Source organism: Lithobates pipiens, unplaced genomic scaffold, assembly GCF_037356315.1.
Source record: "Lithobates pipiens isolate NorthernLeopardFrog02 unplaced genomic scaffold, aLitPip1_a1.2 Scaffold_8, whole genome shotgun sequence".
Lineage (NCBI taxonomy): Eukaryota > Metazoa > Chordata > Amphibia > Anura > Ranidae > Lithobates > Lithobates pipiens.
The window spans coordinates 247514893-247532211 of NW_027507903.1; the positions used below are offsets into that span (position 1 = coordinate 247514893).

Consider the following 17319-nt stretch of genomic DNA (forward strand, 5'->3'; position numbering starts at 1 on the left):
ATCATCTGATTTAATTATTGCACATTTTACTGGTTTACTTTGTATTGCAAATGCATCCATGATGTGTAACTGTTTTTAGGATTACTTGAAATGAGCCCCAGAGGATATAATTACTTTTTTTTTTTTTTTTTCAATTCAATGTTTTGCAAATCTAAATGGCAGTTTCACCTCACGCGATGCATCAATGCAAACATGTGAGAACAATAATTCTTGCACCAGACCTCCTGTGTAAGTCTAAACAGGTAATCTGTAAAAGGCGTGCACCGGATGGAAATTTTGGTGCCGAAAACCAAAAATGACAGTTTTAAAAAATATTTATATATAATTATATTAATATAAATGTAATTGTATTCAACTTTTAAATTAATATCAATTAAAATTTTTATATGAATTTGGTGTTGCCCATTATTGGCACCTTTTTAGTGCAAGAAAAGTGCATTTTTCCAGAGAAAAATGGAATCTGCAGTCTCTAATCATCTCTTGTATGATGTCTGTAATCTCTTACTTAAACACACTGCTAATAGTATTAACAAAATTTCCATTTGGTGCACCTCTAGCAGACATGATACAGGAGATGGTCAGAGACTGCAGACATGATACAAGAGATCAATGCAGCCTCACGAGTGCCTGTTGGGTGCAGCCTCGCCAGTGCCTGTTGGGTGCAGCCTCGCCAGTGCCTGTTGGGTGCAGCTTCGCCAGTGCCCATCAGATGCAGCCCCTCTCACCAGTGCCTGTGGATGCAGCCTGCCTGTGCCCATATTAGAGCGGTGACCTTCGCTGTGTCAGAGCTGGATTTGAATTGCTGGGCCGCAGTAACAATGTCTTGCCTCCTGTGATCACATCACACTTATTCAATGTCCCGGCATTGGATCGGTGTGCTGTCTATCACAGGAGGTGGGACATTGTTACTGTGGCCCGGGCAATTCAACTTGCTGAGAGGAGGAGGGAAACGAGCACAGGCCCTTGAGCTGCCAGGATAACACCCAGCAATGGGTGGGGCCCGGCGACATGGCCTCCAATACTGTGCATGCGCAATGATCGTCGCCCTATCGCCACTTTTTTTTTATTTCGCCAATATGCCGAAAACACAATTTTCAGCCGATGTTTCGGTCGCCGAAATTTAGATGCATTCCTAATTATTAGTATGGATAGCTTAAATGTGCCAGTTGGTTGTAAAGACACTTTTTTTTTTTTTTTTTTTTTTTTTTTTAACCTTACTCTGCATTAAAGTTAAAACAAACCTTTAAAGATTAGCTCCCGAGCCCCCTTAAATATGTTCCTGAGCCAAAACTCAATCCACTTGATTGTCACTGGACATGGTGGCAGCAGCAGAAGCCTTTGGCTCCTGATGCTGTCAGTTAAATCTAGAATGGTGGGGCCTCTTTAATCAACACAGCCTGGCTCAGGAGCGAGTCTGCATGTCTGCCCCCATAGCTTGCTGAAGAGGAGTGGAAAGCATCAGTGGGGGATCAGAGAAGGGGCATTTTGGGGCCATTTTGTGCAATACCATTTAAGTATAAGATGTTTGTAATTTTTATATAAACAAACGTGGCCTTTATGGGTTACAGCAAAAAACAGGTATAGTCTTGGACTGAGCTCAGGTAATCCATTTAAACTAGAGCAGAAAGATCTCCCTGTTGGATTCAAGAAGCCAATGAGTGAATGCACCAGATTTCATATAAAACAAAAAAATTGGTTTGGAGTGTACTGATGCTTTAATAATAAAGTTATGCAAAATGGAAATACTTATACAGCTAATGCACTGTTTCTTGATTCAGATTTGTCTGCTTACTCTGCTGTAGGGTGGGAGGGGGAGGGGGAATATCAATGCAGCAATGGATCTGTGTTACAGCTGCCAAGCATTCGCATGCTGAGACCAGGAGCTAAATTAAAACTGGTGTGTGCAGCCTAGGCTTTAAGCCGAGGACACAGTAACACCTAAAGCTTTCAGCTTCTCGGATAATTTTTAAGAGGATCCACAGCCCAACACTATATAGTTCAGCTTGACACATACTCCCTCTGAAAGTCACCGTGGACTACCCCAGGATGTGGATAAACAGATGTACAATGAAGAAGAGGAGTAAATAGTACCTTACTGTTTGAAGAAATCAGAGGCAGGGAATTAGACTGCAGAAGGTCTGAATATGTATAGCACTGGTCGTTTAGTGTAGAAGCAGTGATGGCTCTTTTCTGCAGTTTTAGTCCAACTATACAGGATTCTGGTAAGTGCAAAATTATGTCAGCCAAAATGTACACATAACCGTTATGTCCATTATTAGACTGTATAATACTGGCCGCCTCTGTCAGAATTGACTTGATTTTCTGCGCTACATTTGGCACCTATGACTAGGGATCTCAGAAAATTTCCCATTTTATGATGTAATTCTTTCCAACAACTTTCTGGGATCCCAAAAGTATGACAAACTTTGCTTATTTTTATGTGTAAGTACCTGTAATAATAATGTATGTTTATCACTTTAAACCCTTAGGCTCGGTTCACATATGAGCCGCATGCAGCTCACAGCAGGGGTTCGGGGCCTGCTGGTTTACCGTTTCAGGTCCGATTTCAATCTGAATTTTGGGCTGAATTCAGACCTGAAATGTACCAAAAGATGCACAGCGTTTTTGTGCAAAATGTACCGGACCCGCTGCAGAGATATGTGACCCGGCCCCATAGAGAGCCGGTCAAAATCTTCTGCTGCTGAGAATTGGATGTGGCGATCCCAATTCACAATGGTGTGAATCCAGCCTCAGACTTGATTTTTTTTTTTTTTTTTGGCACATCAAACAAACTATTGACTATGGTATAACACCTGCCAGATGAATACTATCAGTGAAAGCGTGAGCAAACAGTCTAGAAAAAGAGATGACGTTCTACTGAGCCCCAACCTTCTTTCCAAGGATAAATGGAGTGTATGGCTGACAGCAACCTACAGAGTATTAAGTCTCAGGGCAACTAGATTATTCTAGCATATTTGAATTCCCACTGATGTCTTTAGATGCCCTTATTGTATATAGGATACAGGTAAGTTGCTTGGGTTCTAAAAGAATTTTGGAACCTGTGGGCATCTAGATTATATTTCTTGCGATATATCATTGAGTAGTAGAAAAGAAGTCAAAAGGTTACCCAGAAGTACCATGCAACATACAGTAGCTACTTCCATTATGCCTCTTTTGCATATTCCTAATTAAGTGGATATTTGGGTATTTCATTGATATACTTTATTCTGAAAAAATTTTATTGCCTTACTTTAAAGCAGATCTCCATGGTTGATGGTAATATCCATCCAACGACTTTAACTGATCACATGTCTGTCCTTTGCCTTTTTTTTCCCCCCAACAATAAAACAACCAATGCCCTATAAATATCCCAACACTGCACCTGAAAAGAGTAATTGTTGTCTCCAACAGCAAGGAAGGATCTGTGGATGCACCTTGTTGGTGGTTTAGCAGGTTTCATTTAATTGAACTCAGAAATTCTTTGAAAAAAAGATTGAACTTGGACACTCTAAGTTTTTGCACTTGTACATGTGTAAATCTTATATACACACTAAATAAGAGGCGTGTTATCCTCTCCGCTTCTTTTATGTGACATGTTCCAGAATGTCATCATCCATATGGGTTATTTAGATGTTTTTGTTTTCTGTGGTATAATTAGAACTAGAAGAAAAGCTTCCTTTTGGTATTAGATTTTGACCTTTTTTTGATGGTATGCATCTGTAAAATATTGTAAACCAAGTATGACATTTTTGATCCATTCACTATTCTCAATGTTGATCGCAAGGATAAGCGATCAAGCACATGTTCTGTCTATGTTGCACCCATGTTACACTCTCAATCCTGTAGCAAGCCTTAATTTGCCAACTACAGGATTGGTAATAAATACAGATAAAATGCTTGCTTTTATGTTACTACTTCCTTGCTGACTGGGTAAGTGAGGCATTACTGTGTTGTTTAAGGAAAGGCTACAGAATGCCACTCCCCAGTGATGTTTCAATGCCTTGATCATCAAGCCCACGAGGGAATAACACTGAAAACAGGTGAGTACGTTGTAAAGCAATCCTGTTGCCAGCCATAAGGCCCCTTTCACACTGGGGCGGTGCGGGCGTCGGCAGTAAAGCGCCGCTATTTTTAGCGGCGCTTTACCGTCGTTTTAGCGGCGGTTTGCGGGTGCTAGCGGGGTGGTTTTAACCCCCGCTAGCGGCCGAAAAAGGGTTAAAACCGCCCGCAAAGCGCTGCTGCAGCGGCGCTTTGCCGGCGGTATTGCCGCGCTGTCCCATTGATTTCAATGGGTAGGAGCGGTTTAGGAGCGGTGAATACACCGCTCCTTCACTGCTCCAAAGATGCGGCTAGCAGGACTTTTTTCACTGTCCTGCCAGCGCACCGCTCCAGTGTGAAAGCCCTCCGGCTTTCACACTGGAGTGAAAGGGGCCGTTTTTTTTCAGGCGCTACACAGGCGCTATTTTTAGCGCTGTAACGCCTGAATACCGCCCCAGTGTGAAAGCAGCCTTAGTCGAGCTCCAATAGCCTAACCAAGCACATGCAATTTAGATTCAATACTCTAGATGTAGTGATTGTTTGCCTTTCACTGTATCAAGAATGCATTTACAGTACCTGCACATCCTCAACTCATGCCTGTTGAATAGAATTCCAGTTTAAGATTTCAGACTTTATATTTGATGTAGAAAACGTACAAAGTAACTTGGACCTTTTCCATCTGCACTCTACTTCATCCAGGTAAATATCGCCTGACAGTTTTAAGGAGAGTTGCTGATGTGGCTGATAAAAGGTTTTCTAGGGATCTGCTAGACAGAACTATTATACATTGATGTACAGCGTTTGATGTCAAATTAAATGCAACAATTTAAGCCACTCATTTATACTGGATTGTTATCTCACTATTTCTTTTTGTAAGTAATATGTCCATGTTGGCGATTCTTCATTTTTTTTTTCAGACCTTTATGTACAGTGTCAGAAGTAGAAACCTCTCTAACTTGAAGAGTCAAATTATTTTTTTTTTTTCCCCAGATGAAGGTCCTTATACGAAGTCTGCTAACCAGTCAAAGACCCCAGATGGCTCCCTAGCAGTCAGAAGACAGAGCATCACAGGTACAAACTTCTTTTACATTATACTACCTAGTAATTATAAACCTGCTGTGAGCATACTACTGGAAAACAAAATTGTAGATGAGTTGTCTTCTAAGGTCTACAGTGGGGGAGATTTTCACAAGGGTGTTAGAGTAAAACAAGGATTTTTATATTTACAGCTACTGCTGCTAGACGCACTTAAAGAAATAACTGTTCTGGGTTTAAATCTGTCTGCACTAATGAGTGTGAAAAAGCGGAAGAAGATTAAACTTGCAGCTTGTTATAGACTCTGCTTTTAATTGAGTATACAGCTGCAGAGAGGTGCTTTCTACATACTCCCTAAATAATATACAGCAGCTGAAATACAGTCTCAAAACATTAAGTAGTGCATAACATAAATATACTTGAATAACCAATTGGTAAGCTGTACAGTCAGATAATCACCATGCTACGAGGTGAAAAGTTGAATGTGTTCTGTTCCTTTTTCCAATGGTAATTAATTGCGTGGTAAAGATGGCTAACATATTAGGTTCTGACAGGCAGTCTGCTGATCGTGTACTACATCTCTGTAGTCCAGAACCACACATCAACTTGAGGTGCACTAGAATGTTTCGAATTATCCCTGAAAAGGAGCCGTATCCTTCCTGGAATTGGGTATCTGCTACATTGGTATTTCCAAAATAGTCACACTCAAACAAGGCACGGTGGTTGATTTATTAAAACTGGAGAGTGCAAAATCTGGTGCAGCTGTGCATAGTAGCCAATCATCTTCTAACTTCAGCTTGTTCAATTAAGCAAAAAAAGGGTATTCCTGCGCTAAAACACTGCTGCACGTACACTGTTGGGAATATCTGAGCCCAATAAGAAAAATAGGTAAAAGGAGTGGTGCGCTGTTCTAGACAAAGATATAAAGTATATACAGCAGAGAGGAATGAATACTGTGCAAAAGTGCCAGAAAAAATACTAAAGATGGTAGTGAGAGATGAGGGGTTATGATGAATAATTGTTAGTTCATATAGCAAAAATTTTTTTTTTAAGAATAAAAAAATGTAGAAATGTCACATCAATGAAATAAGTACAAAATGAAAGTGTCCATAAACATTACATGTAAGCTAGAGGGTATACAAAGAGCCCAGAATATAAGTGCAAATGACGTAAATAATGATAGCTGCCAAAATATTAGTGCATAAAAACAATGTCTCCCAAGTGAAATTATAGAAGGAAAAAGAAAAAGGAAAAATATCACACCGTACTAGACTGTAAATGCACAAAAAAGTCCACAAATGTTGTTTTAACAAAAATAAATACTAATGGTGCAAAATAGCATAATCCTATGGATCCAGAAAATAAGTGCGGGTGCTGGTAAACACTATTCGGTAAAGGTGCTACTAGGTGATAGATGCACCGTGCGTTCCTCCGTGCTGGTTAAATATATGGGTGTCCCCTTACCTTACTGCTGTAAAGTAACAGAGGAAGGATGCCTCATAGTGTAGTATTATACAGCTTTTTTTATTGATAAAAATGTATAACAGGCACTCACATTAAAAAGTAACAGAGCAATTTAAAAACGAGCAGCGAGCTCGATTGACATCACTTCCGGTGTCGCAGTCCCAACGCGCGTTCGTCACGATCACGTGACTTCACCAGGGGATGAATAGTGCCCACGGAAGTGTCTTTATGTGTATATCAATTAGAATGGTATGGTGGCCATTTTCTTGAAGCCAACAGCCACCGGAAGTCCGGCGGCAGCCATATTGCGTATGGCATGGTCACCGGAAGTGGATCAGCAGCCATCTTAACGGTGGGAGAAAATGTAAACATCCGGTTTGTGTCACTAGTCCGGCCCACGGAAATACTGCGCCACCGGAGAAAACAAAAGAACATAACACATCTGCATACATATGGACACCAGCGGAGCTGGAGGGGGGGGCACAACAGAATAGCACGTCAGCCGCAATGCCGCACCATCCATATGTATGCTTAATGAAAAATGGCAGCCAGATTTACAAGGATAATGTCTGAGTTGAATAAAAGATATAAAAGATATTGGGTTATATAAGGATTAAAATTAATATTAAAATAGGCAAACATAGTTTAAAAATAATCGGGATAGATAAAAAGATTATGGGCTAGTAAATGTAATTATAGGAACCTGAAATGTCGTGGAATAAAAACACAAATGATTAAATACCTAACATAACAATCTTAGATTAGAGCAGCTTAATTGAAATGCGTAAATGAAAGCGTATACAAGAATTAAAAAACATAATATAGAATGAATAGATCAAGGCCAAAGAAATAGAAAAATATATAAAACTAAGTATAAGAGAAGCAAGGAAATATAGGGTGTGCATAGAAAAGAAGAGTGAGAGAAAGGGTCGCTCTTCAGAGGGCTTATCCTGATAGGGAAGAGGGGCACAGAATCGGACATTAGATATCTTTAAAAAAAAAAAGGTGAGTGAGAGGATCACTCTTCAGAGGGCTCGTTCGAGAAAAAAGGTAGGATGAAGGCACATAATAAAGGGAAGTTGACATGTGGGGATAGGTCCAGTTTAAAAGTCGCTGGTAAAACAGTTCAGGTCAAATTCGATGTTGCGTAAAAGTATCAAGAGTAAAAATCCACTTAGATTCAAGTTGGCTCAACGTCCTAACCTTATGTCCACCACGCCAATGTTTCACATAGGGTTCTATCCCCCAAAATTTTAGTTTTGTTGGATCTTTGTTGTGGCAAAGTGTTTTGATACGCTGTGTTTGTCAAAGCCCTTCAGTGTATTTTGCACATGTTCTTTTATGCGGATTTATACTTTTACAAGATGAAGACGCATATAATCGTCTCTTAGGTAACCTCATGTTCAAGTGCAGGAAATCACTAGAACAGATCATTAATTTAGGCCTGAAAAAAATATATTTTGAACAAGAAATAAGCCAAGTATCTGGTACCAGAATTGTGTAGGACACCAATCATATATTCACTTCCCAAAATTCACAAGAATAAGGAGAATCCACCACTAAGACCAATAGTGAATGGAATAGATTCATTAACAGCAAGAATGGGACAGTATATTGACCATTACTTACAACCAGCACAGAAGACACAAGCCTACCTACGTGATACGAAACACATTTTACAGATAGTGGAAGATATACCCACGAATGATGGCCCATGGTGGCTAGCCACAGCTGACGTCTCTTCATTGTAAACAATAATATTACACCATCAAGCATGCAAATCTGCTAGATGGGGCCTAAGGAAACACACTCAACTACCTTGTACCTAAAGGAGATATCGTGAAATGTCTTGACTTTTGTCTTAAAAACAGCTACTTTTGGTTTAATCTCACCTATTGCCATCAGAAAACAGGAGTAGCTATGGGAGTAAAATTTGCCCCTAGCGTTGCAGGCCTTTTTATGGCACAATGGGAGGAAAGGGTTTTTATGAATACTCCAATGGAGCTATACATCTACAAGAGGTACATTGACAATGTTGTCATCTTGTGGAAAGGGGAACAAGCTAAACTTATTAATGTTCTGGAAAATTTTAACATAAATGACAGGAACATCAATCTGTCATGGGAGATCAGTGATAAAATGATTACATTTCTAGACCTGGAAATTTCACAGGAAGATGGAAAACTCTCCTCCAAAACGCATTTCAAAAGCGTAGACTGGAGCAGCTATCTGCCTTTAGAAAGCTGCCATCATAGGAATTGGCTATACAATATACCAAAAGGCCAGCTAATGCGTCTTATGCCGCGTACACACGATCAGACTGTCCAGCAGACAAACCACCGGACTTTCCGAATGAGCGGACCTGCCCACACACAACCGGACTTTTCTGGCGGACTAGGTCCGCCGGACTAAGGCGGGAGTCCGCCGTACTTTTGAAATGAGCGGACTTGCCCACACACGGAGGAAAGTTCATTGATTTTGAACGCGGCTCCAGGTATCCGGGACTAGCGAAGGAAGTCCATGTCGCCTCCTTCGGCGGCAAGATTGACACGTCGCTGGCCCCATCACCTGGTGTGGACTTAAAGGGGAGGCCCTACGCCCCCCCACCCCAAAGCACCTTGTCCCCATGTTGATGAGGACAAGGGCCTCTTCCCGACAACCCTGGCCATTGGTTGTCGGCGTCTGCGGGTGGGGGGCTTATTGGAATCTGGGAGCCCCCTTTAATAAGGGGGCCCTCAGATACCGCCCCCCACCCTATGTGAAGGAGTATGGGGTACAATATACCCCTACCCATTCACCTGGTAAAAAAAAAAACACGAGGTTAAAATAATTTATTGCACAGCTCTGGGGGTCTTCTTCCGTCTTGAGGGGTCTTCTCGCCAGACTCCCACTATCTTCTGCTAGCTCTTTTACTAGTGGAGGAGCCCGGCTTTCTTCATCGCCACCCGGGGGTCTTCTTCCGACTTCGGAGGTTTTGTCCCCCTCTTCGGTTCTTCTTGCCGGGCCTCCGCTTTCTTCCTATAGCTCTTTTACTAGCAGTGGCCCGGTCTTCTGTCGCCGCCGCCTCTTTTTTCCGACTTCAGGGGTCTTGTCCCCCTATTCGGTTCTTCTTGCCGGGCATCCGCTCCTTCTTCCAGCTCTTTTACTAGCGGTGGCCCGGTCTTCTGTCGTCGCCTTCTCTTTTCTTCTTCCTCTTCTTCCTTGAGATATTGACTCAACGCACTCTTCCCCTTTAAGTCCATACCAGGCAATGGGGTCAGCGACGTGCCAATCTCGCCGCCGATGGCGGCGACATTGACCTCCTGCGCTAGTCCCGTCTACCTGGAGTCGCGTTCAAAGGGAACTGACTTTTCTCCATGTGCGGGAAAGTCTGTTCATTTCAACAGTCCGGCGGACTAGCACACAGACGGCCTTGTTGCGAGTCCGGTGGACAATTTTTGAGTCAAAACTACTTTCTAAGTCCGCCGGAGCCCACACACGGTCAGATTGTCCACTGGACCAAGTCTGCCGGATAGTTTGATAGTGTGTACGCGGCATTAGACGTAACTGCACACACAAGGAAGAGTTTGGTACTCAAGCCATTCACATGAAACAGAGGTTTATGGAGAAAGGCTACAACAAGGACCGTATTGATGGAAAATTAGCTGAAGTAACAAATGGACTGGAAAGACCTGATTAAAGACAAACCCAAAGACCAAACCTCATGAGATATGATACGAATTACTTTAGACTACAACGTACAATATAAAAACATCAAAAGAATTATCAAACGCCATATATATATATGACTGCTGGCCACAAGCAGTCGTGAGCAGGAGACACAGAACAGGGGCGAGTGACAGGAGTGACAGATCATGTGTTCCTATTAGCTAGGAACCGCAATCAGTCACTTCCTGTAGTCAGTCCCCTCCCCCTTCAGTTAGAATCACCTCCCAGGGAACACAGTTAACCCCTAGATCGCCCCCTAGTGTTAACCTCTTCACTGCCAGTGACATTTTTACAGTAATCCATTCTTATAGCATTGATCGCTGTATTAATGCCAACGGTCCCAAAAATGTGTCAGAATTGTCTGATGTGTCTGCCATAATGTCGCAGTCGCGATTAAAAATCGAAGATCACCGCCATTATTGGTAAAAAAAAAAAAATAATAATACAAATGCTATAATTCTATCCCCTATTTTTTGCAGACGCTATAATTTTTGCGCAAACCAATCAATATATGCTTATTGCTTTTTTTTTTTTTTTTTACCAAAAATATGTAGAAGAATACATATCAGCCTAAACTGAAAAAAAAATGCTTTTAAAAAAAAAAGAAAATGGGGATATTTATTATAGCAAAAAGTACAAAATATTGTTTCTTTTTTTTCTTTTTCGAAATTGTCACTCTTTCTTGTTTATAGAGCAAAAAATAGAAACTGCAGAGGCGATCAAATAACACCAAAAGAAAGCTCTATGGGGAAAAAAGGATGTCAATTTTGTTTGGGTGCAACATTGCGCGACTGCACGCAATTGTCGGTTAAAGCGATGCAGTGCCGCATCGCAAAAAGTGCTCTGGTCAGGAAGGGGATAAATTCTTCCGGGACTGAAGTGGTTAAATGGCTCCAGAATGTGAGAGATATTCAGGCCTGGCATTTAAGCACAAACCAGTGATGTGGGTTAATGCCATAAGCACCAGCAAGACATCACCAATAGGAGTCTATCAAATAAAAAGGGAAATCTCTTGGCATTTCATTGATATTTCTTAATTTACTTATGGCAAATAATTGTTTGTCTCTCTTTGGCCTATGTGTATGTGGCTGAAGCCTTTATAAACTGTTCTATGATTTTCATATCATCCCCATGCTATCTCTTAGAGCAGGTTTACATACTGTGTGTGATCGTAACCTTTCTTTAAATTGTTTATTAGTACAACTTAATTGAAAATAACCTGTGGTCTACCTATACATCTATTTCCAGTATTTAAAGGCTTTTAGTTTTTTTTTTTTTTACTAGAACCCCTTTGTACTATATTCAGTCCTCAAAAGTGATGCATATTGGTTTTGGAGTGTACCGTTGGCAAAAAGGTGTGCTTGGAAGCCAAAGGACTTATGGCGGTCTGTCTTGTCCTTGTGGTGGGATGTTATTGGCCAATGCAGTCCAGTGGTGACAGCATTAAAGCCTCATTGAAGTTTCAGTCTAAAATAACTAAACACATTTCAGGTGCAACAATAGGTTTTCAGTGTTTTACAGTTTGCTTTCTTTCTAAAGCAGACACAACCGAAGTAGAATAGTCTGTCACTTGTCAGCACCTGCACAGTAAAACCCTTGCTGTTTGTTGGGAAGCCATGGTTTCACTGCAAGAAGTACAATACACACCCTATAAGGTCAGACCTATATTCCTGCAAAGCTCACGCTCTTCTCGGAAGAGCAAAGGCTCTGACACAGTTTGAGCATGTTAGACCTCTGCAAAGTGGAAGTTTATTCCCCACGGAGAACAAGGGTCTGCAGGCATGGGACAGGCTGTAGTCTTTTTTAGAAAAAAAAAACTAACATTTTGCACATCTTTTGCTTTGATAAAACTGAGATATGTTTCATTTAAACTGAAAGTTCAATTGGGCTTTAAACTTTCTTCAGTAGTTGTGATACTTGCATCACTGCATCATCCATTCTGATTGCTCACAGGCTGCTTGTTATGTTTGACTGGAAAAGTAGGCTTGTACAGAGGCGAGAGTAACTACTGATAGCACGCTAAAGTTGGCTGGTCCAGTAGGGATCAGACAAATTTTGATCAGGTTGTGGCCCCCCACACTCGTCAGAAGTCAAATTGCATGCCAAATCACTGCATGTGAATCTAGGCTAACCGTGTATGACCAGCTCTAATGAGCTATTCGTCCTTGTAGTCAAGGATTTAGCTAGTTAGTTTAGCTAGCTATTCCCTAAAATTCAACTCCTGAGTAGTTGGTACAAATGCATGCTTGTCAGTCATGCTGCTTCTAATCTAATAACCTGTCAAATTACTGTATATTGTCTGGATGAGGAGTCAATACCCCTACCGATCGAGTACGAATAATACTATACTTACTGTTCAAGTTTAAAGCGTGACTTCTGTTGTTTCATTGTAACCACTCAAACAACTCTCTATTATATGTTCTAATGCATAATAGGAATCTATATTGTCTTCCTATTTTTCTGTATTTCTTCTTTATGGAAACTTAGGCCGCGTACACACGGGCGGACTGTTCGCCCAACTTTGTCCGTCCAACAGTTTCGGCAAACAGTCCGCTCAAACTTAGCATGGACGGACATGGCCACACACGACGGACGAACAGTTTGCTGAAACCGTGCACGATGACGTGAACGGCACGTACGACGGGACGAAAAATACGACGTCCTATACACTGCATTATAGCTTTCGGCGTGAAAATCCTTTCTGAGCATGCGCGCAACTTTGTTTGACGAACAAGCCTACACACGGGCGGACTGTTCGCTCAAACAAGGTTTCAGCGGACAGTTTTTCGGAAATTCCGAAAAACCTTGTCCGTCCAACTGTCCGCTGAAACTGTCCGCTGAAAGCCCACACACGAGCGGACTGTCCGCCCAAACACTGTTCAGCGGACAAAGTTGGGCGAACAGTCCGCCCGTGTGTACGCGGCCTCAATAAAAATTATTGAATTAAAAATTACAGTATATTTAGAATCTGTAGATTAGAGGTGAGAATGTTTTTTTTTGCTAGGAGTTTACTAGCTTTAAGTAGTATGCATTAACATTTATAGCATGGTATAGCAATATGAAGCCTCTGATATTAATTTTGCTGATGGTTTCTTTATTCTTAAAACAATTAAACACTCAGTTTTTAAGTCTTTTATTAAGTCTATTTCCAACAAAAATACAGTATCGTATTCAGTAATTGGGAATGGATTTTACATATGGAGAGATTATTGTAGCACATGCAAGAACATTACTCTTAAGTAGAACAGATTTTACGGCAGTTGTGTACCCACAATGAGAAACGCGGTAGAAATGCCTTCTCATAACATTCACCAACCTTTGACCAAAATGTCCTGAGAATATAGAGCTTGTAATGAAAATAATGGGCACATTTATGCTTTCTTTGTTTAATTATTTTTTAAGCGCAGTCTAGCAAATCCATGTGGTGCGGTTAGTAATTTCTGTTGGCAATATGTGCTTCTCCATTGAGTGCATTTATAAAAGCTATATAACGCCAAGGTGACCCTATGTAGCTGTGCTATGTTAAGGCTAGGTGGAACAATGTTATTATAAAATGTACACGTTTAAAAGTTTCATGTAAAAATTCGATATTCAATTGAGTTTTACTGTTGCTTACAAGCAAGATATTTTACCATGGAACATACTGTGGACATACTGTAAGTATCCCTCAAATTAATTTTTGTTTTGTAGAAGGGTTGTCAGTACTGTACTTTGAAGTTCAGAATGTTAATATTTGTTGTGTGATCTTTTATAATAATCATGTTGGATATACTCAAGGACCCAAAACAGACTAATTAGACTTTTTTTTTGTTGTTTTACTGGTCACCAGTGTTTGCAGCTTTGGACTTGTGCTATGAAGCTAAAAAATTTGTCAGGATTCTATCAGTCTTGTAAGAAAATATATTTGAAGACAGGAATAGCTGGATGATGTTGTAGCTTGTTGCCCCAAGAGACTGTATTCAGCACATAGGCATGTGCAGGGAAGTGTGGAATGTGACCTAGTTACTTATTCCCATGTCAACAATGGCTGATATTAAATTGCCATGAAACTACAGCCTTCCAGTACGAGAATGTTGTACACAATGCTTAACTTGGACATTCCTTTCATGTGCATCAAAACAATATGTATGCACAACATCATACCACCAATACAGTGGGAGTACTTAGAATTTGCATATTTGTTTCTGGAAAGGCTGTGTAGTTTAGTTGGCATGTTATCAAAGTGATTTTCTGCAGATTTATGTGCTGACATTTGCATGCTTATTCCTATATAATGTGGAACCTTCACCATCCACAGCTACCAATCAGAATTTATCTTTGACTGGTCTGATTTCAGGTAAGTGAATTCTATTTGCCCATATACATGACTGCACTTTTATACTTAAAGTAGTATGAAACCCCAAAATATATATATATAATATAGTGCCTTGCGAAAACTGTTCGGCCCCCTTGAACTTTTCAACCTTTTGCCACATTTCAGGCTTCAAACATAGATATCAAATTTTAATTTTTTGTAAAGAATAACCAACAAGTGGGACACAATTGTGAAGTGGAACGAAATCTATTGGATATTTTAAACTTTTTTAGCAAATAAAAAACTGAAAAGTGGTGCGTGCAAAATTATTCGGCCCCTTTACTTTCAGTGCAGCAAACTCACTCCAGAAGTTCAGCGAGGATCTCTGAATGATCCAATGTTGTCCTAAATGACTGATGGTGATAAATAGAATCCACCTGTGTGTAATCAAGTCTCTGTATAAATGCACCTGCTCTGTGATAGTCTCAGGGTTCTGTTGAAAGCGCAGAGAGCATCATGAAGACCAAGGAACACACCAGGCAGGTCTGTAATACTGTTGTGGAGAAGTTTAAAGCCGGATTTGGATACAAAAAGATTTCCCAAGCTTTAAATATCCTAAGGAGCACTGTGCAAGCGATCATTTTGAAATGGAAGGAGTATCAGACCACTGCAAATCTACCAAGACCTGGCCGTCCCTCTAAACTTTCAGCTCAGACAAGGAGAAGACTGATCAGAGATGCAGCCAAGAGGCCCATGATCACTCTGGATGAACTGCAGAGCACTACAGCTGAGGTGGGAGAGTCTGTCCATAGGACAACAATCAGTCGTACACTGCACAAATCTGGCCTTTATGGAAGAGTGGCAAGAAGAAAGCCATTTCTCAAAGATGGCCATAAAAAGTCTTGTCTAAAGTTTGCCACAAGCCACCTGGGAGACACACCAAACGTGGAAGAAGGTGCTCTGGTCAGATGAAACCAAAATCGAACTTTTTGCCCACAATGCAAAACTATATGTTTGGCGTAAAAGCAACCCAGCTCATCACCCTCAACACACCATCCCCACTGTCAAACATGGTGGTGGCAGCATCATGGTTTGGGCCTGCTTTTCTTCAGCAGGGACAGGGAAGATGGTTAAAATTGAGGGGAAGATGGATGCAGCCAAATAAAGGACCATTCTGGATGAAACCCTGTTGGAGTCTGCAAAAGACCTGAAACTGGGACGGAGATTTATCTTCCAACAAGACAATGATCCCAAACATACAGCAAAATCTACAAAGGAATGGTTCACAAATAAACGTATCCAGGTGTTAGAATGGCCAAGTCAAAGTCCAGACCTGAATCCAATCGAGAATCTGTGAAAAGAGCTGAAAACTGCTGTTTACAAATGCTCTCCATCCAACCTTACTGAGCTCGAGCTGTTTTGAAAGGAAGAATGGGCAAGAATTTCAGTCTCTCGATGTGCAAAACTGATAGACATACCCCAAGCGACTTGCAGCTGTAATCGCAGCAAAAGGTGGCTCTACAAAGTATTAACGCAAGGGGGCCAAATAATTTTGCACACCCCACTTTTCATTTTTTTTATTAGTTAAAAAAGTTTCAAAAATCCAATAGATTTCGTTCCACCTCACAATTGTGTCCCACTTGTTGGTGATAATTCACAAAAAATAAAAATTTTATATCTTTATGTTTGAAGCCTGAAATGTGGCAAAAGGTTGAAAAGTTCAAGGGGGCCGAATACTTTCGCAAGGCACTGTATATTGCAGCTTACCAATTCTTAATTGTGGTGGCCAAATTAGTTTTCCTTTTTAGGCTTTTTTTTTTTTTCTTTTTTTTTCCCCTGGTAGTTCTGCTAGCAATTCTGTTATTTTTCAACTTCCATTAACAAACCAAACTGTCCAGCAAAAGTGTTATCCAAAAAGTGAAAAAACAACTGTTACAGCCTAGAATCAAAATCTGCTAGTGCATCTAACACTACCCTGTGCCCAAACTGGCATTGCTGCTGTCCAAGGTGTCTGAATTGTTCCTCCGGTGAAGTGGTGACTAAGACTGCAAATGTGTTACTGGCCGGATCACTGGCTGCAAATAAAATGATATCAAAGCCTGCAATGGAATTTGTATGCAGCCACCAAATTTCCGTTTATTTCCACATTACGATCGCACTCATCTTGCATGCTAGCAAGGTTATGCATAAAATTCTACAAGCTAGGCTTCAGCAGCATGTGAACCAAGAGCTACCACAAGTACAAGCTGGATTTCGAAGAGGCAGAGGAACTAGAGATCAAGTTGCCTACATTCGCTGGATCATGGAGAAAGCAAGGGAGTTCCAAAAGAATGTCGACTCCTGCTTTGAATAGAGTAAAGCCTTCAATTGTGTGGATCACAACAAGAGGTGGCAAATACTGAAATAAATAGGAATACCGGACCACCTCACCTGCCTTCTGAAAAACCTGTTTGCAAGTCAAGAAACAACAGTTAGAACAGGACACGGAACAACTAACTGTTTCAAAATTGGGAAAGGAGTGTGGCAAGGATGTATATTGTCACCCTATTTAACTTATCAATGTTGATAATATGTTGAAATATCGACAACCTGACATATGCAAACGATACCGCACTAATGGCCGAAAGTGAAGAACTAAAGCGTCTCTTAATAAAGGGGAAAGAGGACAGCGCAAAAGCTGGCCTGATATTGAACATTAAGAAAACAAAGGTCATGGCAACCTGTCCCATCACTCCATGGCAAACAGAAGGAGAAGAAATGGAAACCATGACAGACTTAAT

General features: G+C 40.9%; 1 protein-coding gene across 13 annotated transcripts in view; it reads left to right on the forward strand.

Annotated features, from left to right (window-relative positions):
* GRIP1 (glutamate receptor interacting protein 1) overlaps window positions 1-17319 on the forward strand; it is an 837005-nt gene that overhangs the window by 468533 nt on the left and 351153 nt on the right. For 12 of the 13 annotated variants that reach the window (XM_077469661.1, XM_077469651.1, XM_077469652.1 and 9 more), the window contains one exon: window positions 5029-5109. In XM_077469661.1, the coding sequence (XP_077325787.1) occupies window positions 5029-5109 (81 nt within the window). Of the gene's footprint in view, window positions 1-1828; window positions 2223-5028; window positions 5110-17319 lie in introns of those variants that run through there. The other variant, XM_077469655.1, reaches the window with a different exon arrangement.